This window comes from Zingiber officinale, chromosome 5B, assembly GCF_018446385.1.
Source record: "Zingiber officinale cultivar Zhangliang chromosome 5B, Zo_v1.1, whole genome shotgun sequence".
Taxonomy (NCBI): domain Eukaryota; kingdom Viridiplantae; phylum Streptophyta; class Magnoliopsida; order Zingiberales; family Zingiberaceae; genus Zingiber; species Zingiber officinale.
In genome coordinates, this window is record NC_055995.1 from 76,604,263 (window position 1) to 76,626,505 (window position 22,243).

At 40.5% G+C, this 22,243-nt stretch overlaps 3 protein-coding genes across 4 annotated transcripts; all 3 read left to right on the forward strand.

Moving 5' to 3' along the window:
- The first annotated feature begins 475 nt into the window (after positions 1-475).
- LOC121987503 (cyclin-dependent kinase inhibitor 1-like) lies at positions 476-1,754 on the forward strand. Of its 2 annotated transcripts, none has more exons than XM_042541266.1 (4): positions 476-790; positions 880-923; positions 1,000-1,179; positions 1,339-1,754. In XM_042541266.1, the coding sequence occupies exons 1-4, from the start codon at positions 491-493 to the stop codon at positions 1,415-1,417; spliced, it is 603 nt and encodes a 200-aa protein (XP_042397200.1). In that variant the 5' UTR covers positions 476-490; the 3' UTR covers positions 1,418-1,754. The 2 variants fall into 2 exon arrangements, with proteins under 2 accessions (XP_042397200.1, XP_042397201.1); XM_042541267.1 differs by having other exon boundaries at positions 484-785; positions 1,339-1,743.
- Positions 1,755-4,796: 3,042 nt separating this feature from the next.
- On the forward strand, positions 4,797-5,538 carry LOC121984582 (60S ribosomal protein L26-2-like). The gene has a single exon (XM_042537581.1). The coding sequence runs from the start codon at positions 4,873-4,875 to the stop codon at positions 5,326-5,328; it is 456 nt and encodes a 151-aa protein (XP_042393515.1). The 5' UTR covers positions 4,797-4,872; the 3' UTR covers positions 5,329-5,538.
- An 8,463-nt stretch (positions 5,539-14,001) lies between these two features.
- LOC121986750 (heavy metal-associated isoprenylated plant protein 37-like) lies at positions 14,002-16,886 on the forward strand. Its single transcript, XM_042540691.1, has 3 exons — positions 14,002-14,036; positions 16,047-16,168; positions 16,238-16,886. The coding sequence occupies exons 1-3, from the start codon at positions 14,002-14,004 to the stop codon at positions 16,822-16,824; spliced, it is 744 nt and encodes a 247-aa protein (XP_042396625.1). The 3' UTR covers positions 16,825-16,886.
- Positions 16,887-22,243: the final 5,357 nt, after the last annotated feature.

The window sequence follows — 22,243 nt, forward strand, 5'->3', positions numbered from 1 at the left end:
CACTGTTTAGAGGAGAAAGGCAAAAGAGAAGAACCTGCGGTCCATGCATCAGTACTCTGTTACCAAACCACAAGAGTCCTCCCCCCAACCGGGAAAACAGACAACAAGGGGAAAAAAAGGGCAAGACAATGGCCAGCTTGTTTTTCACCCTTCAGTTCAGGTGGTCCACTGACGTCTGCTGAAGCCATGGCAATGTGCCACTTGAGACCCCTCTCCTTCCATGAAAGATGTAGCATACATCTCTCAGCTGTGGATTCGTGTGTCCTCTACTCCTTTGCATGGAGAGGAGGAGGTTTCCACTGGGTCCTCCATGAATTTGGAGTTTGGTATTTTGGGATTGGGGTTTAGGAAAGGGAGAAAGGAGCTGAGCAAGTAGGCTGGAGGCCCACGTGGTTTAATTGGGCCCGGTTAGGTACTAACGGCGCCGTTTGAATTCGAAAGCCGCCGTCAAGTCGGACGGGCGTCTGTTACATAAACGCGGAAGAACGCGATGGGGAGGCATTCGAAGCGTGGTAGCCTGGTAGGGAGGGATCGGGGAAGGAGCGGAAACGATGGAAGCGACGGGGGCGAGGGCGGCGGTCGAAGGGCGCCGGCGCTCGAAGAGGAGGAGAAGGATGGTGATGGGGGAGGAAGGAGAGATCGAGATCTCGTCGACGTTCTTCGAATGCCGGAGCCGTCGTGGCGTCGTCGTCGTCGAGCCTCCGATCGCGAGATCCGAGGCGTACGCCGACCGCCGACGGCGTGGCTCCGGCAATGTCTGCTGCGAGGCGCTGAGGTCAGGGGAGGTGAGGTTGTTGTTTTTGTTGTGGTCCTTTGCTTGTGATCTGTACTTGTTCTCAGCCTCTCTGTTCTCTCTTTGTGTGTATCTCGATCGGCCAGGAATTGGACGTGCCGAAGCTTTTTTTGGGAAGCAAGCGAGAAAGGTTTTGCTCGATTCTTCTCTTCAATTTCGGCTCCATTTCCGAGTTTTAGAGTTTGATTCCGTCGGAATTCTCGTAGGGAAGAGATAACAGATTCGAGCAGCGACGACGAAAATCAGGAAGCCGGCTTCGATCTGGAACCGACGGCTGAGCGGGACTCGCATCGGCGATGGCCTGCGGAAGCGATGCCGACGGAGGCGGAGCTCGAGGGTTTCTTTGCGGCGGCGGAGAGCGAGTCGCGGCGGCGATTCGCCGAGAGGTAATTTTAATTAATTAATTGAAACTCTCACTCACTTCCGTGCAGGTTAGCCGGCGATTCCCCGTGCTCGTTCTAGCAAGTTCAGAGCTCGATTGGCTAACCTGAGCCGCACGCCATCTGTCAATCTGAGTAGCGTTATTATCTTCCACTGTGTCGCAGGTACAACTTCGACGTCGTCAACGACGCGCCGTTCGCCGGACGCTTCGAGTGGATTCGGTTAGCACATGGGGACGAGTGAAAAGCCAGAGAAAAGAAATTCAAAAGGGGCGAAAAAAAAAAAAAAAAAAGACATGAAATTAATAAAGTTGATTCTCTTTTCCAATTTCATTTCTCTCAATTTTAAAGAGGTAAAAAAAATGTCCTCATCTTAAAGTTATTTTTTTTATTATAAAATAAAATAGTGAAATATAAAGCTAATAAATGCTTAACATAATAACATTTAGCAAATTTTTTTATTTAAATTTTGGTGCAAGTAAGAGAAGGATAAAAGTTGATGTACATTAATTTATCTTAAAAGTCGTTCGAATTTTTAATACAATGCTTTTTTGAGTGTGTGGGAAAAGGAGTCTGAAATGTTACATAAAAGGAAAAGGTAGCTGGAAGTGGGAGGAGGAGGGAGAGTTGATTTGTATGGCATCATGTGCCCACGTGAGGCATATATGTCACCGAACGGGCCCCATGCATCTCTCTCAAATTTCTAAAATGTTTAAAATGTTATTAATTTTTTTTTTCAATTACTTACTTTTAATATTCCCTTTTGACAAAAGTAAAAAGATATCATTTTAGTTTTCTTTGTTTGTATTTTATTATCAAAATAGTTTATATAGTAATATAAAATGATAAAATAGATACATTAGTCTTACTGGTCCATTTTGACAATAAAATTAAAAAACTTTTACATTTGATATAACAAACAGTAGACAAAAAAACTTTATTATATTGTGAATATTAAACATATTAAATATGAATATTCATATATCTACAGTGAAATTAGAATGATTTTAATATTTAAACGCAAAACTGAATAAGTTGATTTGAATCGTTAATTTCCTAATAATATTAGAAGTGAAAAGTGATGAGCAATATAAAGCTACCGTTTGACCTATTTATATATGGATTTATATAAAAATGATTTCTTTTTCAATTTTCCAATAGTTTTATAAAAAAATAGGGATATAAATCATTATTTATGAAAATTTTTTCCGTAAATTATTTTTTAGATATTCTTTTTATTCGAACGGAAGAATTTTTCCTTCCTCTCTCGTATATTATATTTCTCACGCTGACAGTGGACCCTACGCGGCCGCTTCGGCCGCCCTCGTTTACTTGACTTAAAAATAATTGACTATTTATTTAAATATTTAACGATTGTTATTTCTGTTTTTTTTTCACTTGAAATTAAAATCAACCCATTACTAAATAGGTGGCCAAAGTTTATCAATCAATTAAATCATGTATATAAATTTTAAAATTATTAGATTACAAGAAATCAATTTGGAACACTAGCAATAAACAGTGTCAAATCAAATTTTTTAATCATTTCGATTGAAATATTATTTTTATAAGTTAAATACGAATTAGATACATGGGACATTACTATTATGATGAACTGAATCGATTGTTAATCGAATAGGATGGTCGTGAGCGACTATGGAAGGGTAAAAGCTGAATTGGGTGCGTAATTTTTTTATTTTAAAATTTAGATTTAGATATTCGATAATTTTATTTTTAACTATGTAATTCAGTAATTGCGGAAACTAAAATTGACAACTCCGGCTACCATTTTTTTCCTTTCTTCCACCATCCGCGGTTCAGGGTCAAGTTGGCATAAAACGGGTTCTGCACTCCTTCGTTCCCACTTTACTACTCATGGCCCGACGTCACGGCAGCGGCGGAGGCGGAGACCCATCCCCGGGCCCAAACGGATGGGATTTCCGATGGCAATCCGGTGAGCATGGGGGCCGCGGAAGTGCGTGGGAGTATGTCTGGGGCTACGGCTCCTCGCCTGGTGGTGGATCTGCCGGTTTCGGCTTCGGGCGCGGATCGGCCGGCCAAGCGGAGAACGGTGCTCACCAGTTCGGGTTCGGATGGGGCGGCGGCCGAGGAGGAGGAGGAGGAGGAGGTGCCGGTGGTGGAAGCGGCGGAGGCGGGGGATTCGGCTTCGGATTCAGCGGCGGAGGTGGAGGGGGAGGATGGAGCGGCGGGGGATCCGGATTTGGGGGCGGTCGCGGAGGCGGCGGCGCAGGCTACTGGAATGCTCCGCCGCGGAGCAGCCTACCGTGAGTGTAGTTCCTACATAATTACAAAAGTATCCCTTGTGTGTCATATTGTGCTAAAATAATAAAGAATAATGAGGATGTATTTGTAATTGCAAATATCTATTGATAGGATTATGTAAATGAGATTAAGGCTGTCTTAGGTCTTAATCATAACTCAGTACTGATATAATTATGCTTAAGGGTTCTTCTAAGGCTTGATCCTAAATTAAAAAGCATGTTAAAATTATTTAACTTGATTTATAATGTAGAAGAGATTTTTTTTTAATCTACAAGACAATGGTGTAACTATTAGACTCTTCAATTGATATCTAAATGATCTAAGGTTTAAGTTTTAGTTATAGTGCACTACAGGAGATTTTCTCTCCAGTGAAAAGCGGATCTAATAACGTTGATCATTTAGATAAATCTTCCTGAGTTCTTCTTAATTTACTTTAATGATTTGTTGAAAATTTTCGTTGGATTGATTGATCACCTTTAAAATTTGTTGGTTTAAAGAGTTAGATACCTGAATTATAAAAAAAAAATATTACCCCAGGTAATTATACACTAGCAGAATATTTTCATAATTTTTCATGCATCAAAGGATTAAGTCTCAATTTTAATGAATTAATGCATAACTTTTTTGAATGGACGATTAATTTAAGGGCGTTCATCGATCAACTTAGATACAGCACATTATAAAATTAATTTTTTTCGATGGAAAGATAATCGGAAAGATAATCTTGGAGTACTAGCTATCAAGTGATAAGTGGTTCACACTTTTAGATTTAATTTAATAATCAATAAAAAACTTCAATTTGATTGGACGAGTGAACTTCAAGATTAATCAGTTCTCTAAATCGAATATTAAAATAGTTGGAGACTTATTTTTTCAATTTTTAATGACTAATTAATTATTTATGACTTTAATAAAACCTATATCCTCCCAGCACACTACATTAGTAGTCGTGGTGCCTCGACTATTGTAAAGTTGTAGGATATTTATATAATTTCTTAAACACACATACAATCTCTCAAGTATTTATAGTTCGAATCCTTATTACGATACACGCTACGGGATATTTTTTTTCTTGTGGGATGACAAATCTTAACTGTTAGGCTTATGCGCCACACGCTATGAGCACTTGTAGATTTATCGTAGGTGAAAATTCTTTCATACGATCTAATTAGTTATTCCTAGAATTAATCCGTCCGAAGGGGTGGATATACGGGCTAGCTAAAAAAACGTGGTGGTGAAATCTAATTGAAATCGTAAAATTTGGAAAATCAGGGGCATTTTCAAAATAAGGAAGTTTCTACTAAACCCTAGGTCAAACTTCCCTATATAATCCCATCATCTCTTCTCGACCAATCCACTCAGCCGTTGCTTGCCCTCCCAATCTAGTCGTAGCCGCAGTCGTCGCCGTCGGTCGCAATGAAGTTCAACCCGAGGGTTTCGAGTTCCCGAAGGAAGTGCCGGAAGGCCCATTTCACGGCCCCGTCCAGCGTCCGGCGGGTGCTCATGAGCGCGCCGCTCTCTACCGATCTAAGGAACAAGTACAGCGTGCGGTCCGTCCCGGTGCGCAAGGACGACGAGGTGCAAGTGGTGCGCGGCACCTACAAGGGCCGCGAGGGCAAGGTCGTGCAGGTCTACCGCCGGAAGTGGGTCATCCACGTCGAGCGCATCACCCGCGAGAAGGTGAACGGGTCTACCGTCAACGTCGGCATCAACCCCTCCAAGGTGCTCATCACCAAGCTCAAACTCGACAAGGACCGCAAGGCCCTTCTCGATCGCAAAGCTCGTGGCCGCGCGGCTGACAAGTCCAAGGGCAAGTTCACGGCAGATGAGGTTGCTGCCGGCGGTGCTCCTTCTCTCCAGGAGATCGACTGATCTCGCCCATCTTGATCGGTCTTCCCCCTCTTGCATATCTACATTTTTCTGCTGCATTTTCTTTCGATGTCTTGATATCTAGGATGATTTTTGGATTTGAGATTCTATGAAGCTCTAAACTTATCTTGTTTAAGCTAGCGCCTTTGCTACTTTCTTCCTAAGATTTTGTTTGATTCTAGATATGTTAATTTGTGCGATTCTCCTCTTTCATATCTATTGCACTTATCTTGAATTTTCTAGGGTAAGTAATTTCCTAGAAATGTTTCTTCTTACCTAGCTTTGCTCTCTTCTTGAACTTGAAGCTTACTACTAGCTGTTAGGATGAACTTACCGAATAGCTCCAGGACAATTTATCAAATTGATTGGTTGCTAAGGCTAGAAGTTATTGACATTGCTGTGGATTCTGTTAATTACTTAGTTTCTGCTACGACCAGCATCTTCTTGCCATGATATTTGGTTGGCGCTCTAACTTTTAATTGATTATGGTGAATCATTTAGAAGACTGTATTTTCCCCTGAGTTTTGAACATTGTAGGAAGTTGTATCTTTGTTGATGGTATGGTATCACACCACTTAGAGTATTAGATATTTAAAATCCTAAAGTGAAGTTAGTAAACTCATCTTGCCTCTAAAACCTTATAATTAGCTCAGATTCTCCATTGTTGGCTATGTCGTAGTTTGATGGAATTCAGAATTGGAGGAAGAAGAGGGGTGATCTGTCTTCTGAATCGCTAGACTTCAAGGAAAGCCAAGAAGAGAGAGCTGAAAGTGCGAGAAAGTCTCCGATCAATGATACTTGCTAGGCCGCTAGAAGAAAGAAGAAAGGAAATGGAGTGTTAGATGGACGACTGGGGGTGCTCCGACTTGTCCACTCCGACGCTCAAGTCCATGGTGTAGATTTGGAAGAAATGATAGATGAACAGTAGATTTGTGTAGATGTAAGTAAAGGTCTCTGCATACCTTGGCCTGCTCGGGAGCGGAGCTTTTTATAACATGAAGGAGCGAGATGTCATACTGTGGCTGTCAAAGGGGAAGATGTGCTTCTGACAAGATATTGTTGCAAAAGGCGAAACGCTCGCCCCCAGCGCCCCTGCCGCACCCGACCCAAGGCCATCTCGAGGGAGGTAACTCACAGCATCCGAGCAGGCATGTGGCAGCCAGGGTGTAATACGGGGATAGAGGATTTATTCCCCGCTTCTGACAAGATATTGTATCTTGGTATGGAGGATGTCCAATCACCGTATCTAAGGGTATCATCACTGATGTTTGGAATTGTAGGAAATTGTGGGGATCATGCTATACTAACCATACCGCTCCATGTGTCATGTCAGTGTAGACACTATTGAACAACGAGATATTTGAGTCTGGAAAAGACATCTGGTCGCAAAGACATCTGGGAAAGACAACGAGATAGGTGAGTTGGGGCGCCCGAATGATAGAGTCGATCGAAGATAAGCTGGATGCTCACTCTGCGGAGCTGAACGGAGAGTGAATCAATGGGGCTGAATGGAACGTTGGATTGGGATCGACTCGGTTTAATGAAGAATTGAATCGGGCTCGATGGGGTTGGCTGTTCATGTGGACTGTGGAGATCAGCTGATGGAGGGTGTGCGATGGCAGCGTGAGGCTGGCTGCTGCGACAGGATCTGGCCTGTGGGAGCAGCGTCAGCATGCGGAGGGCTGGCCAGGGATCAGCCGACAGAGGGTCAATGCGGAGCGAGGAGGTCTGCGGTGAAGGTGGCATCACTCGTGATGCTGCAGAGGTCAGTGAGGAATGTGGCGTACGAAGACGGAGGAGGGAGCGATGTGCTTCGATGGCAGTGGGGGCGATGCATGGAGTCCTGGAGATGGCAGCCTCGAGGTGGAAGGGGAGAGAGTGTTGGAGAGGCGTGGCTGGCGGCGGAGCACTGTCAAGGCGTGCGGCTAGAGGTGGCGGCGGAGCACTGTCAGGGTGTGCGGCTAGAGGTGGCAGCGGAGGTGTGTGGATAGTGGTGAGGGTGGAGATCCGGCTGGACGGCGGTGAGGGAGGATAGGAGGCTGCGAGGGAGCCAGGGAGATGACAGCATTGTAATGGAGGAGGCGAGGGAGGTCGAGGGAAGCGGCGTGGAGACAAGGGGTCGACTAGAGAGGACAGTGAAGCCCTCGATGAAGGCAGTGTGAGCGTCTGAGATGTCGAGAGAGAGAGAAGCCTCGACGGATGGCAGCTCGTGAGTGGATAAAAAGGGAGTGTTGGCATTTGACAATGGCATTGGAAGAGGTAAGATGATGGGGCCATGTATTACAACATGCAATATTCGAGGACAATTCTGGTGTTCTTTTGAAAGCTCGATCAGGCATGGCATGTTGAACTGGTCACCAAGGACTCTCGGGTTGAACTTGGCTTTTGATTGATTCGACTCAAATTTGCAATCTAGTAAATGTTGTCTTTGATCAAATTGGAGAAGGAAATGCCATTTGTTTTTCCACATCAACTGTCTTTTTTGGGAACCAGTTGGATTAGTAAAGACACAGATGGAACTCAGCTTCTGATTGTTCAACTTGGAAACCTTAAACTTAGTAGATGTTTTTTTCACAGCCATTTGTTAATCTCATAAAGAACAAGAATAAACACTACTTGGTGAAGGAATATAAACACTAGTTGGTGAGGACCCAGGGACTTCAATCACTAGTCCCGTGAACTCAGGAACAACGCAAAATTGGGGAAGACAGTGCCCTTTGTTTTTCCATATCAAAAGTCGGGTTTTCTGAACGACCAATTGGATTAAAGAGTAAAGAGACTCGGGTTGAACTCAGATCTTTGGTCGGTTCAACTCTGAAACCTGCAACCTTGTAAATGTTGTTTCTACGTCTTTTTGACAAGTGTTAGAAAGAATGGAGCATAAACACTAGTAGATGCGGATTCATGATATTTGAACAAATCGAATTGGAGAAGACAATGCCATTTGTTTTTCCACATTAACAGCTTCACATCAGTTTCTTCGAATAATTAGCAAAATTAGATATAATCGCTTACAATATTGGATAAATTTATTCTAATATAACATTACATTGACATGCCAGTTCTCTGCTCTAATGGCAAGGTAATGGAATACTTCGACTCATGAACCCTAAAACCATAGAAAACTGCCAAATAGTGTACATACCTTGCTCCAGATCCTTCCATTAGAAAGCCTCTTCTTTCTCCTTATCATGGTGCTCCTTCAGGGACTACTGCTGCGAAGGCAACCGTCTGATTTTGCTGGGGCCACGCTGGTTGGGAAGTGACCTGAGAGTCGTGTCGCTGTGGATGGCTGACGGTGGTAGGAATCAATTGAGGTTGCAACGCAGAAGGTGCAGTTGATGCTGTGATATGCCTCGTTGAAGATGGTAATGAAGTTGTATCACTTTAAGTTGAGCTGGACTGGTGCCAAATTGAAAGGCGTGGTATGATGTACAGGCATGTAGAACATTGGAATTTGGGAATTGAACGGGTGAGCTTGCGGCATTTGCAAGGACCTGCAATGGGGTAGAAACAGAATCAGATGGTGTATATAATGGTCGTTCGCCGGGCATGAGCTGTGGCTTCTGTAGATGATGAAGATGGAGGTGAGTTGCTGCTGCTGATGATGCAGTTGCACCGATTGAATCGTAGGCATCACATAAACTACTTAAACTGAAGGCATCTTTTGAGTCGAAGTTTTGAACCTAGTGCATGGCTCTATGCGAAGGAATCAAGATGGGATTAAAAACACATTTGGTAAAATCCAGTAATCGGAAGAAAATTTATACCTTGATGCTGGATTGGAGGTGATAGCATCGTTTTAAATAGGATTTGGTGACTGCTTAGTCTTGATTGCGATTATTGTGGCCGGAGGCCGTCGTGTGATCTGACGGTATATGGAGTTACTCCCAAGTGCTTAGCCTCACTTCCCTATTTGCTAGCCTTCTTTTCCAAGCACTCTTGACTCGTTAATCTCCTTTACTGAGCACTCGGCGTTCATCCAACATCGTCCCTTTCGAATTCAAGAAGGCCACTCGGATCTACGCTCTCGAGCAGTCATCGTTTGTCCAACAATGTCTCACTCGGACTCGGGAAGGCCACTCAGGTTCTTCGCTCCTAAGCATTTGGCTAATCGAGCGCTTGACTTTACTTCCATACCATTGAGAATCCTCTCTTGAAGCGCTCGGCCTTCATCCAATAGAATTCCACTTGGACTCGGATCATCTCTTGAGTACTCGGCCTTTGCCCCGCGACATCCATTTGGACTTGAGTAGGTCATTCGGAGTCCACATTCCCAACGACTCAATATTCATCTTGTGATTTCCCATTTGGACTTAGGAAGTTCAGTTGACTATCGGTGGCAACCTACTATTCGATCTCAATCTTAAACAACTTGCACACACCTAGCTGCAAAAAGTGACACCTGACCAACGACCCAATAATGTCAAAGGTACAATCCAACAGTTGCTGCCCTAACCTCCCTTCAAGCAGCTAGTTGGTCGGCATCGTCTCGCTCGTATGGTTGCCTATGTGGCTCATAGAAACTGATTATCTTCAGAACAAAGCAAAGAAGGAATCTGCTCTAAATTATCATCATTCATTACAAACTCCTCTCTCGTCAATAATTCTTCAAAGAACTTCATCCCAGATTTTTGAATGTGTTCAGGTTTCTTTAGACAAATACCATCTTCCCAAATCCCAAATATGTGACTACTCATTTTCCTGTTGTTCACCATATTATGAAATAGTTTTGTATTTCTCTCCCCATCTCCAGCCCACTTAACATCAGCTCTTTGCTTCCAGAACGCCTCCTCCATATCTAATATTTTGAACAATGAAGCTTGATATTGAGCCAATTTAATTTTGTTTTCCACAGTAGGAGCATCATCATATATCTTTTCAGTTTCAGTAACCTTAGCCTCTACCAAATTGGCATTGTCATGTATATCACTAAACACATTTTTATTCTACCATTTTAAATGAGCTTTTAATGTCATTAATTTAATCTACAATTTCTGTAGAGCACCCCTTGAAACTGGCAGCAGCCAATTCAGTCGAACAGTCAAAAGGAAATTGTGATGTTTTGTCCACATTTCTTGGAATCTAAATAAAGACAATGAAGAAGAACTTGAAAGCTTAATCAGTAGAGGACAATGGTGAGATGAGGCTGTATTGAGATGCTCCACTTTTACCACAACCTCCTTATTACTCTCAAAGGGAGAGATCAAAACTCTATTTAATCTCTTCCAAATCTATTATTTGTCCAAGTGTACTTATCTCCCACAAAACCAGCATCCAATAGACCTGATAACATTATGAAATTGTTGAAATCATTCATTGCTCCTATTTTAGGCAAAATCTTATCAGATCTTTCATTTGCATCCTTTATCACATTAAAATTCCCTCCCACCAACCAAGCATCATCCGAAGCAGGTTTAATTTCTAGTAACTTTTCCCACAAAACCCTTCTATCCACACAACTACATTTAGCATATGCCACTGTTACAAACAAAACATATAAGAAAGATTCATATGTAAAAACTGTGAGGTTAACTTCATATGTAAAAACTGCTCATGATCGATCACAATGTTGCAATCAATGTTAACATCCTGAAGGAACAAAATCTTCCCTGAACAATTTGCAATAGCTAAATGGAGGCCCAATCTTCTTGTAATCGTAATTTCGTCCAAGGAAATAAAAGATTCAAGAATTCCTATAAAATTCAAATGGTGGTACCTCCTAAGAAAGTGCACTCTCTTAATAGATGTCTCATTTCCAATTCCTCTAATATTCCATATTAGATTAGCCATATATCAAAATTCCACAGATGTGGAAGCTCTCAAAATCTTTGCTTTACTTCTAGTCATCCTTTGATCCATTCCTTTAATTCCATTCAAAACCTTACTAATAGCTCTCACTGTCCCTAGATTTTTGTGAAGCACTTCTTTGTATATAACCTAGATTTAAGCTCTCCATCTCCAATTCCACAAATGACTTGGAAATTCTCATGCTCTTCCTCCATATCAGCTGAAACTTCACCATCACCTTGCCCAGTATCATCCAGTATCACATTACCAAAATCCTATGCCAAAAATTCCCCAAGTTGCATCCACCACAACCTTCTGCCCCTGAGCTCTCCCCTGTATGCATGTCTCTCTGTAATTAACTTTTTTAGCAGCCTTCGACCTCTTTAAAATACTCACTGCAGGATCAACATTAACTAGTTTGTTCCCTTGAAACTCCCCTAACATATCCTTCTCTTGAAGCAGCCTCTGATCCCCCTCTTTGCCAACCAAACACATATCATCCGTCTGTCACCCCACACTATCCTCCTCCAAACTATCTAGTACATGAAAAGAATCTTCCACCACAAAATCTTGCTTCAATCCAATTCCTTCATTGAACAAAATAGTATCATCAAGAGCCTTCATCCTCTGTTCAACAACCTGCTCATTAGTCAACTATCCTCCATTTTTGTCACCCTTATTAAGCTCCTTCAACATGGGCCTCTCGCAAAATTAATATGTTTCTCATTGAGCCAACACTCATTCTCCGAATGACCCAGATGAAAACATTGTAAACAGTGTTTAGGCCATCTTTTATACAACACCTTTTGTAATCTCCTTTCAGTTCTAATACCAATCCAAAATTCTTCTACCCTTGGCTTCAACACAAATTCTCATCATTGACAATCGTGAACCATCTGCTGTAGCTTCATCCAGTTTAAGTGTCTCCCAACAATGCTAACAGTCGCAAATAGCTCTTTTTTACACAACATATTGATGGGTAAGTCTGGTAACTGCACGCAGACCGAGCTACAAATGATTTCGCCTCATATGTGAAATTTGTGACCACTTAAAAATCTGCATTGTAGTTCCACCTACAAACTAGACTCCTCTCGTCCATATCCTCGCCATGTCCTCAATTCATGTTAGATGGATGAAAATATAACCATATCGAAGAAAACTGATATTAAAAAACTAGATAGTCCCAAATTCGCAAAAGATCCAATCACAGTTGCTTGACTTGGTCTCAGACCAGAAAATTTTCCAATCAGAGCAAAACGATAAGAACTCGTCATACCTTCAACCTCCTCTTATGTATAAAAAATTCCAGGTTTGTTATTATAGACCGAAGCTCTTTTGAAGTCACCCCCACCTCATCAAAGCTTTTCTTCGCAGCCCTCGGTGACACTGGCTTTAGAGCTTCCTCACAGGATCCCTTCGCTCAACCAGACAAAGGCGCACCATCAAGTTTAGGGATTGAGAGTGGAGGGAAAAAATCGGGATCCAACACCGGTTGCATTTCGTAGCCAGCGGCCTCTGCAGCGTGAAAAAACGCACAGCAAAAATATCGCCATATTCTCTCAGGTTTAATCTTAATTATACAAGATCAGTTGCCTATGTGGCTCATATGAGTGCTTATGCGGACCTTCTATCTCCTCAGCTATACAAGGCTTAGCAAAGGTAAGTAAATGTACGATGTTTTTTTCTTGAACGTTGAGAAAACTATTCTCCACCAATCATCTTTCTCTTTTCTCACTATTTCCGTGAGTTTCATGTGATAGTCTAATGCTAATTTGATCGTCTGAGGGGTTGCGTTGGCAACGCCAATCCCCCACTGATGCGCTTTGATTCGCAGGCTATTGGGAGTACATCGGGTGATGATCAAAATCTCCACATCGAAAGTGGAGGAGGAGGAGCCTAAGTGGGTAAAAAAAAACATCATCCCAATCCAAAGCAGAGACGAAGAGGCGAGGATTGAGCGGAGGTTGGTGTTGGGAGAGCAGATCCTCTAATTCGCAAATTACGGATTAAGGGATAATCCACTACATGAGAACTTTTGATTTGGATGGACCCCACTTACTTAAAGATAGGGTCCATTCAAATCAAAGGTCCTCATCAATGGATCATCCCCTGATCCGTAATTTACGGACTAGAGGATCTCTACTGTGGTGTTGGTGGATAGCGTAGTTTGCATCTTCAAAATCAATTCACAACGCTCATCTTTATCGAACATGGGTGAAGTGGGAGAAAGTTTGGTTCTCCCGGCCATGGCGCCCGAGCTTGCCGGAGGAATCGAGGCGAGGGAGGACGGGCTGATCAGGTTCTTGCTGTCGGCCCCTGCCGTTGCAGCACGAGTTGATCGCAGAATCGTCACCATCGAGGAAAAAGAGCCAGGGGATGCCCTCCATTCTTGAAGGCTTCAACGAACCGAGTCTCCATCTAACGCGGCCCATCGTATCAAATTGTGCAGCGCATACACGTTTAGTTAACTGACTAAGAAATAAAAATATTTTATTATTATTATTAAAAATTACTCTTTGTCAATTACTTTTAGCAAGAAGTTTTTAATAGTCCTATGGATTTAAAATTCGATAAAAAAAAATGCTTATTTACAGCAATTAGTGCACGTTAAAAGAAGCACCAATTTTTTTTTAAAAAAAAATAACACTAAATATTCACGGATAAATGTGTAATATATCATCCTTCCCTATATACGTATACATCAACTAGTGCACGTTAAAAGAAACATCAATTTTTTTAAAAAATAACACTAAATATTCACGGACAAATGTGTAATATATCATCCTTCCCTAGAGATATATATATATATTGTATGATTGTGGGTGGATGCTCATGTGGCAAGGTTAACCGGCACCTACCACATGGGCAGCTACATACAAGAATACGATGGCGCACAAATGGGGTACGCAGCATAACATCTCGTATGTGTGTGTATATATATACACATGGGACACCAAGAATATTTTTGGAAATGAGTCAAACATCTCAACTAATTTTTGGATGTCTCAATTCATCTCAGTCATCTGTGTGTGCAGACTATCATCACACTCTCTATATAAAGAGATTTTTTATTTTACACACCCTGTGAGTATCTAAATTTTTTTAAATAATTAATACTATAATTCAACCACTATCATGCCAATCAAATTTTACCTATACATTTAGGGGTTTGATTACAGTATTAAGTAAAAAAAAAAATTTAAATAAAAAATTAGATTTTATATATATATATATATAGAATGATACCTTGCACAATTTAATTACTTTATACTATCGTGAACAACATCTAATGTGGATGTTCTGATACAATCAAAAATGATTTTTTTTTCTCTCTCTCATTTATATATAATTCTCTTCTCTTACGTATATGCAAACTGATACGGATAGGTAGCAATCATCCTCACGTCAGTACTAATATTTAAAGATAATATTGTACTTATGGTGGCTCACTTGTTCAGTTGGCTGATGATTTCAACATGCATGGTGTATGAAGATTTGCAAGATTTGTATGAAAATCAGCATTCGAACTCTTCTGACAAAAGAGTAGCTGAAAGAAAAGAGTATTTATTTCGAATAAGTACTATCTATCTCCTCTCTAAATGAAAATCATCGGGCATAAGAAACAATTATCCTTTTTTTTTTAAAGGTCAGCATCAACATTCACGTTACTTTATATATGCGGTGTTGATTTGTATAGTACCATTGTTGGTGTTGGTCTTTAATGATCAACACAAGCCTTGGTTGATTTCAAACCCTGTTTAAGACTAGCATCAACCTTGGCTAATTTCAAATCCTATTGGTGTTGGCCTTTAAATACTAGCACCAACACTGGAGCTGATCTTCAAAGACTAGTACTAATATTGATTTCTACAAATCAACACCAACATTTGGTGCTGGTTTACGCAAAACAGTACCGACATAGTGCTAGTTTGTACACGTTGGTGTTGGTTTACACAAGGCTGGTGCTGGTTTCAAACCATTCCTAGTGCTAGTCTTTAAAGACCAACACCAATGATAGTACTGGTCTTTAAGACTAACACTAACGCGATGTTGGCTGGTGTTAGTTTCAAATTAACGCTAGTGCTGGTCTTTAAAACCTGCACCATCTTGCATGTAGGAAAGAAACTTACATGTAGGAGAGAGAAGAGAATTGCATGCAGATGAGAGATAAAAATAAAAAAAATCATTTTTAACCATGTCAAAACATCCACATCGGATGTCACCCATGGTTGTGCAAAGTAAGTTGTGCAAGGTATACACAAAACAACACCACTGTTGGCATAGATCTTTACAGACCCCGCCAACAATGGTGTTGATTTCAAACCGGTGTTAGTGCTGGTCTTTAAAGACTAACATCAACGGTAATACTGGTCTTTAAAACTAGTATTAATATGATTTCAAAACAATGCTAGTGTTAGGTCTTTAAGACTAATACTATCTTGCATGCATAAGAGGAGAAAATTACACGTAGATTGAGAGAGAATAAAAAAAACTTCGGATATCGCCTAAGGTTGTGATGGGATAAATTGTGCAGGGTATAGGATACCACATATATTGCTGCTTGCTCACTATAAGCCAACTTAAAAAGAAGAGCATGCTGCAACTGCATTCCTATCGAAGTAAGGGGAAAAAAACAGGAAAAAGCACAAATAAAATAAAGAGTGAGTTTGTCTTAGAGTACATGTTCTCTAGCGCACGGTGGACAGTGTGAATAATAACTCGTAGGGTACAACCCTTTTCCATATTATAGAGCAGCCACGACCCCATGCAGAGGCCTAATGCTGGCCTGCACACTTCACGCAGAGCCCCGGTAGAGGTTGCTTGCTGTTTGAACTCTCAAGGATCAAGGCCATGAACAAGCACGGAGAGTCCAAGCTCCTTAAGATCCAGGCACCACCCTCTTGTTAATTTTCTTTTCTTATCTTCTTCAGGAAAAAGCGATTAAGAAAATTTCCTCTCTCTGTTTTGCTCTCGCAGACACTCATCTTGAAGGTGAACATACATTGCGATGGCTGTAGGCTTCAAGTCAGGAAGATCCTCCACAGAACTGAAGGTAGGAAAATTTTTGTGTGCCCTTTCTGCCATAAAAACATAGTTTGGATCTTAGAAGTATCCGATGCAGGAGTCTTCTCGGTGAGCATAGATGTTGAGGAACAGAAGGTTACAGTTTCAGGGGATGTGGACGCTGCGACTCTGATAAGGAAGTTGAACAGAGCAGGTAAGCACGCAGAGCCATGGCCTGTAAAGGCCAGAAAGGAGGATCAGAGACCAAACCAACAGAAACAAGGGAAGAAGCCAGTTTGCAACACCGTGAAGAAACAAAGCCACAAATCCTTCAGAAACCGGAAGCACGAGCTTTCTTCATCCAGCTCCGATGATGAGTACGACAGTGACGATGAAGAAGACGACGACAACGACGGCTATGATCTACGATCACTCAACAGCCAGTTGAGGCAAATTCAGCAGCAGTTCCCGATGATGGTGAACATGCAGCAGGCCTGCCAGACACACTCGCCGTCCATGGTGATGCAAGAGAACGGGCACCTACAGCCACAGATGATGTATTTGAGGTCTCCGGCAATGGCCGCCTCCTACACGGGGTACTACTGCTACCAAAGCCCTTGCTATCTGAACGACCAAGTAGACGACGGCTATCAGTGTTACTATGCTTCCGGCAATGGAGATAGCAATGTTTGTAGTATCATGTAAAAGAATGGATGCTCCTGTATCTTACTCTTCGTGCTGTCTTGTGGCTTTCTGAAAGTGATGTTGCATCGAGCTGTGGAAGATGATTGCTATGTTATGCTTTTCACTAATCTTTATGACATTTTTTTTTAATAATCTAGTTTAGGTGCTTGATTAATTCCGGAGATGGAGATAGATGGTCTTGCTAGAAATGTGAATGAAACAAAAGGAGACTTCTTTGTGTACAGTTTAATTTAACATTAGAAGTTTAAAAATAATAATCTCAGTTAATTATATTGACTATTTTTGGAGGTGACCAATCCGATCCCATAGAAATTTTCCATCGGTCACTAGGATAAATCCAGAAGTGCACTATAGTTGGTTTATATTGTTGTACATGCATTAATAATGTAAACAAATGCACAGGGAGAGATTCTCTCTCACGCGTGGATTCGTAAGAGGATGTAAATCCAGAGTCTGGATTGCAATTAGTTAATTCGATTAATTTGATATTAATTTTGTATAAATTTTTTTAATTATTATTTTAAATAAATTTAGTTAATTCGGTGTTAACTGAAATAACTAATTCAGTTAATTCAGTTTTAGTAAAACTTTGATTTGATTCGATTAGTCAACACTAAATCGGTTTTCGGTTAATTCGGTTAATTTATGGACTGAATTAACCGAATGCTCACCCCTAATTGCAATGAATCAAGTTGACTCATGTGTGAGTATGACCTGCGCATGTCGAATGTTGGATCAGTCATGACAAATTGAGCAGGACGAGTTCATAGACATTAAATAACTTTAATTTGTGACCAAGAGCAAAGAGAGAGCTAAGAGCAAAGCTTTTCTCGGTGATTTACCCGTAATAGCAATCCGATACTTTCTCAATTGGCCATGAACAACCGATGTTTGGTGAACCTCAAAGCACAGTCGGAGGAGGACAAATCTATTTTAAGGAAATTGCTTGAAAGCAGACCTTGACGTCTTCTTTTCAGCATGCGGGAGTCTGCAGTCGGGATTCTGCCTCAACATCTTATTTTCAGCACTCGGGAGTCTGCAGTCTTCTACAACTCGGACTCTCAAGTCGCGAGCTTCCAGTGGGGATTCTTTAGTCGGGAATCTCCAGTCCGGACTCCGTACTCAGTAGTCTTAAGTCAGAAGTTTGTACTCTAGAGTCTACACTTGGATTCTGCACTCTAGTTCTAGTCAACTTAGTCATTTCAAACAACTATTCCTTCCCTACTTGATAGTCTAAAATTATTAGCTCATATCAATTCAACAAATAAGTTTAATTTAATTTTATAATTTCAATTCAGACTACTCTATTTTCAACACGATTGTCCAACAGATCTTTCCTTAATTTGTTTATCAGATAAATACACAGCATAACTTAGGCACATTCAAATCTTAACTTTTAAGTATTCATCGCATTTGATATCCGAAATCTATTCCTCTTATTATCCCTCTGAGTGTTGTAGCACTGTCTTCGTAGGGTACTCTCATGGCTTCTTTAGTTAGTGCCGCATTTGTTACCTTTCAATAAAAGTGCATTGCAGTATAAGAAGAAAGGGCGAAAAAAAAAAACAAAAAAAAGAAAGGGATCATATTTCTCTTACGGAAGATATTTTTATTTCAACGTTGTCAGAGCAATTACTCCGAAACGGTTAATTCAACTTAGTAAAAGAATTTATCAACTTAGTTAACATTATTTAAACTTACTTTATCAAAATCTCTTCAATACGTTGAATTCATTGTAAATTTTTTTTTAGCAATCGACTAATCATTGTTATAATAGTTTTATAGTGAATTTAATAAATTGATTTAAAAAATACTATAAAAATGCTCAATATATAGAGTTTTTAAACTAAGTTGAATTTATTATTTTTTTTTAAAAAAGGATGCCCTCTTGGCGATTAGGGTTTTACAAATCAATTACTAGGAACACAAGTGCAACTATAAAGATAATAATGTGTAAAAATCATTTCTGCCAATGGAAATGTATTGACAAACAAAAGATGTCAACATGGTCAGATTTGATTCCCGATTCAGAAAAAAAAAGCCAATATAAACCTCACAGTCATAGAGAAGGTGTCAGAGCTCAACAGCATTTCATTGTAATTCACTGGGGGACAGATTGTTGCAAACACCCAAATGAGAACAGATTATTCCAGGGCATGTCCCTACTTGCAAGCTTTTCGAGCATGTTCGAACTCCCAAGTCATTTTGAATTATAATTCAATTATGTTTGAATTATAGTTCGAACAATTCGAAGCGAGTTTGAGTTTAAATTTTATTTTAAGTCAAACTTGAACTAAATTTTTTTTGTATTTTTACATTATTCGATTCGATTGGATTTATTTATATCTCTAGCCGTGACAATGGAGGTATGGATATTAAAATAGAAAAAGATTAGCGGAGAGAGAGATGAACAAATGATGAAATTGACTTGTGCTCTGGGAGCTCAGTTAGATAGGGAAGAAGGATTAACAAGCTAATCTAGGATTAGATTGAAGTTTAGGGTTAAGAATGCAATTAATTCATGTAATTGTTGTTTAAAGGGGTTCGATCGAGGTCCACTAGGACTCGACTATATCTGTTTCGCTATGCATTTTGGAGCCACACCTGACCTAAATGTCCTAAACCAATCACATCGTCTTGATAAGCTAATTTCAAATTTAGTAGATTTATTTTGGGGCCACTCCGAACTCTAAATGTCGTGATCTTATATCCATCGATAGAATCTACTATTTATCATATAAGTTGGCAGGGATGATTTCTACACCTAACTAAAACTAAAATCAACTTCAAACATCCCTCGGGCATGGTGCAACGGTAAGACGTTTGGTGGATTATAGAGTATCATGGTTTGAAACCCAATTGAGACAATGACAAACTTTATAATAGATTATTGACCATGGAGGTCGCCTGCTAGATGAATTACCGTGATCACTTCCAAATTTATACGATGAATGAATCAGGAGAGCATCGCTCACCTAGGTCGGTAAAGATTTGGATACCTAAATTAATAAAAATAAATAAAATCAACTTCATACCTCTAATGAAAAATGATAGTTCGTCGGAGAATTATGAAGAATCACCTTCGACACCTACATCATATTCTTGAAATTTCAAGTAGTTGGAGGTGTGAAGAAGTTTTAGAAGATTCTTTATGTTGGAAATGTGAATGGAAATAAAGAGGTGAATAAAGGAGACTCCATTATGAATGAGACTTAAGTTTTACATTGAAAGTTTTAAGGCTTTATGATTCGTATATAATGTATCACAAGCATTAATGTTATGAACATATACATGGACAAAGTTTCTCTCATGCATGGGCTTGCAGAGGGTGCAAATTCAAGATCTAGATTGAACTGAACTAAGTTTATTTGTGTGCAAGCACGACCTGTACACGTCAAATGTCAGATTAGCCAACCTTTTGCCACATGTTTTCTGTTTTTGCTATCGCTTAATGCAAAATCCGTAACCACCGACTAGGGGCTAACATTTCAAGGCTAGTGAGAAAAGACATTGAATGGCATTTATTCAGCGATTTACTTCAACCGCCAAAGGACTGAGCCCTTTATAAGGAGGAGACCCTGAGCAGAGGAAGAAGTGGAGAATAATAGAGATTCTTCCACTTTCATTCCCCAATCTTTCTCTCTGCAATACATTTCATTCGATAGAATTTTCGTGATAACAATCGGGTTCTCTCTGCAATACATTTCATTCGATAGAATTTTCGTGATAACAATCGGGTACTTACTCAATTTGCCACGAACAACCTATGTTAGGTTGCAATCGTGGTTTCCCCATTATATCCCGGGAAACAGATATTCGTTGTAACCTCGGAGCATCATCGGAGAGGACGAATCTATTTTAAGGAAACTGCGCATTGAACGCATGCCTCGATATCTCTGTTTTCGAGTATTCAGAAACCCATTCGAACTCGAGATTACTTCCCAAGTACTCTGCATCACTTTCCCGACTGGGTACAATGACACATTCTTCAGGCTCTAGAAACATTCGATAGTTCGAGAGCCTCTTTTGACTCGGCACTCGGCTTGCCCTCGAAGCACTCGTCTGACTTAGCACTCGGCTAACTCAGTTGACTCAGTGACTCGGCCAAGGTAGCTCATCCATGTAAGGCAGCCCAATCTTCTAGGCAGCTCAGTCATCCCAAGCAGCTCATTGTTTCTTGCTTGACAACTTGAAATTATCAACTCAAGTCTTCTCAAAAGATCAGTTGAAGTTGAATTTCAATTTCAATTTCAATTCAGCAATTTCCCTCTATTTCTGATAAAGTTTGTCCAACAATATTAAAATAAACTCGTTTCTAATGAGATGGTCACAGAAAGTGTAGAGGTTTAACAAACTCAACACGTGATGCCCCCCTTTATCCCAATTGAAAAATGTTATAATCAATCATAGGGAAAAACTAGAGAAGTTCAAGGTTGAACTTCGAAAGATGGCAGTAGAAGATACTCTTCTACTTGACCACGTTGAATCTAACTCAATTCTTGATCAAGGAACCTCCCAAGCATGCTAAGAATGTTACTGATGTCTAGACCATTAGTGCAGTGGAGACATGTACTCATTCTGAGTTTCTATGCTGAAACTACATCCTCAATTGCTTTGTCAACTTGCTATATGCTATGTATAACATGAAGATAATGACTACGTGTGGGAGTCCCTAAATAAGAAGTACAAAATGGAGGATGCAAGGGCCAAGAAATTCATTGCGAGTCAATTCCTGGACTACAAGATGATTGATTCCAAGACTGTAATCAACCAAGTTCAAGAGCTTCAGGCGATCTTACATGAGATTCACACAAAAGAAATGATGTTGAGTGAAACCTTCCATGTGGCAGCTATTATAAGAAGCTGCATCCCGGCTAGTAGGACTTCAAAAACTATCTGAAGCACAAGTGGAAGGAGATGGATGTGGAGGAACTCATTGTTAGACTTTGCATTGAGAAAGATAATAAGATTTCAGAGAGAAAGTTGTTCTCTTAGGATAGTGTGAAAGTCAACATGGTCAAGACTCAAAATGGAAGAATCTCAAATCTCCAAGATAAGACATAAATAAGAAGAAATTCTATAAGAAGTGCTTCAACTGTGACCAAATCGGTCACAAGTCTTTAGAATACAAGAAACTAAAGAAGCACGAGGTCAACCTGAACGAGGGACTAAAAATGGACGTCCTCTGTGTCGTGGTCTCCAAACTAAACCTGGTGGGTTCAAATCCGCAACAATGATGGATTGATACCGGTACCACTAGACATATATGCTGCAACAAAGAACTACTTCACATCTTTAAAGAAATCAAAGTGAGGACAAGTTGTTCATGGGGAACTCAACAACCTTGGATATCATTGGCCAAGGAAAAATAGTGTTGAAGATGATCTTGGACAAAGAGTTCACTTTGAACAATGTATTG

Excerpts from the sequence above, each read along its gene's own strand:
- LOC121986750 (XM_042540691.1), top strand. The coding sequence starts at position 14,002 with ATGGCGCACAAATGGGGTACGCAGCATAACATCTC. Across the intron at positions 14,037-16,046 it reads GGTACGCAGCATAACATCTC|GAAAAAGCGATTAAGAAAAT; the intron begins GTATGTGTGTGT and ends TATCTTCTTCAG. Across the intron at positions 16,169-16,237 it reads GATCCTCCACAGAACTGAAG|GAGTCTTCTCGGTGAGCATA; the intron begins GTAGGAAAATTT and ends TATCCGATGCAG.
- LOC121984582 (XM_042537581.1), top strand. The coding sequence starts at position 4,873 with ATGAAGTTCAACCCGAGGGTTTCGAGTTCCCGAAGGAAGTGCCGGAAG.
- LOC121987503 (XM_042541266.1), top strand. The coding sequence starts at position 491 with ATGGGGAGGCATTCGAAGCGTGGTAGCCTGGTAGGGAGGGATCGGGGA. Across the intron at positions 791-879 it reads CTGAGGTCAGGGGAGGTGAG|GAATTGGACGTGCCGAAGCT; the intron begins GTTGTTGTTTTT and ends TCGATCGGCCAG. Across the intron at positions 924-999 it reads TTGGGAAGCAAGCGAGAAAG|GGAAGAGATAACAGATTCGA; the intron begins GTTTTGCTCGAT and ends GAATTCTCGTAG.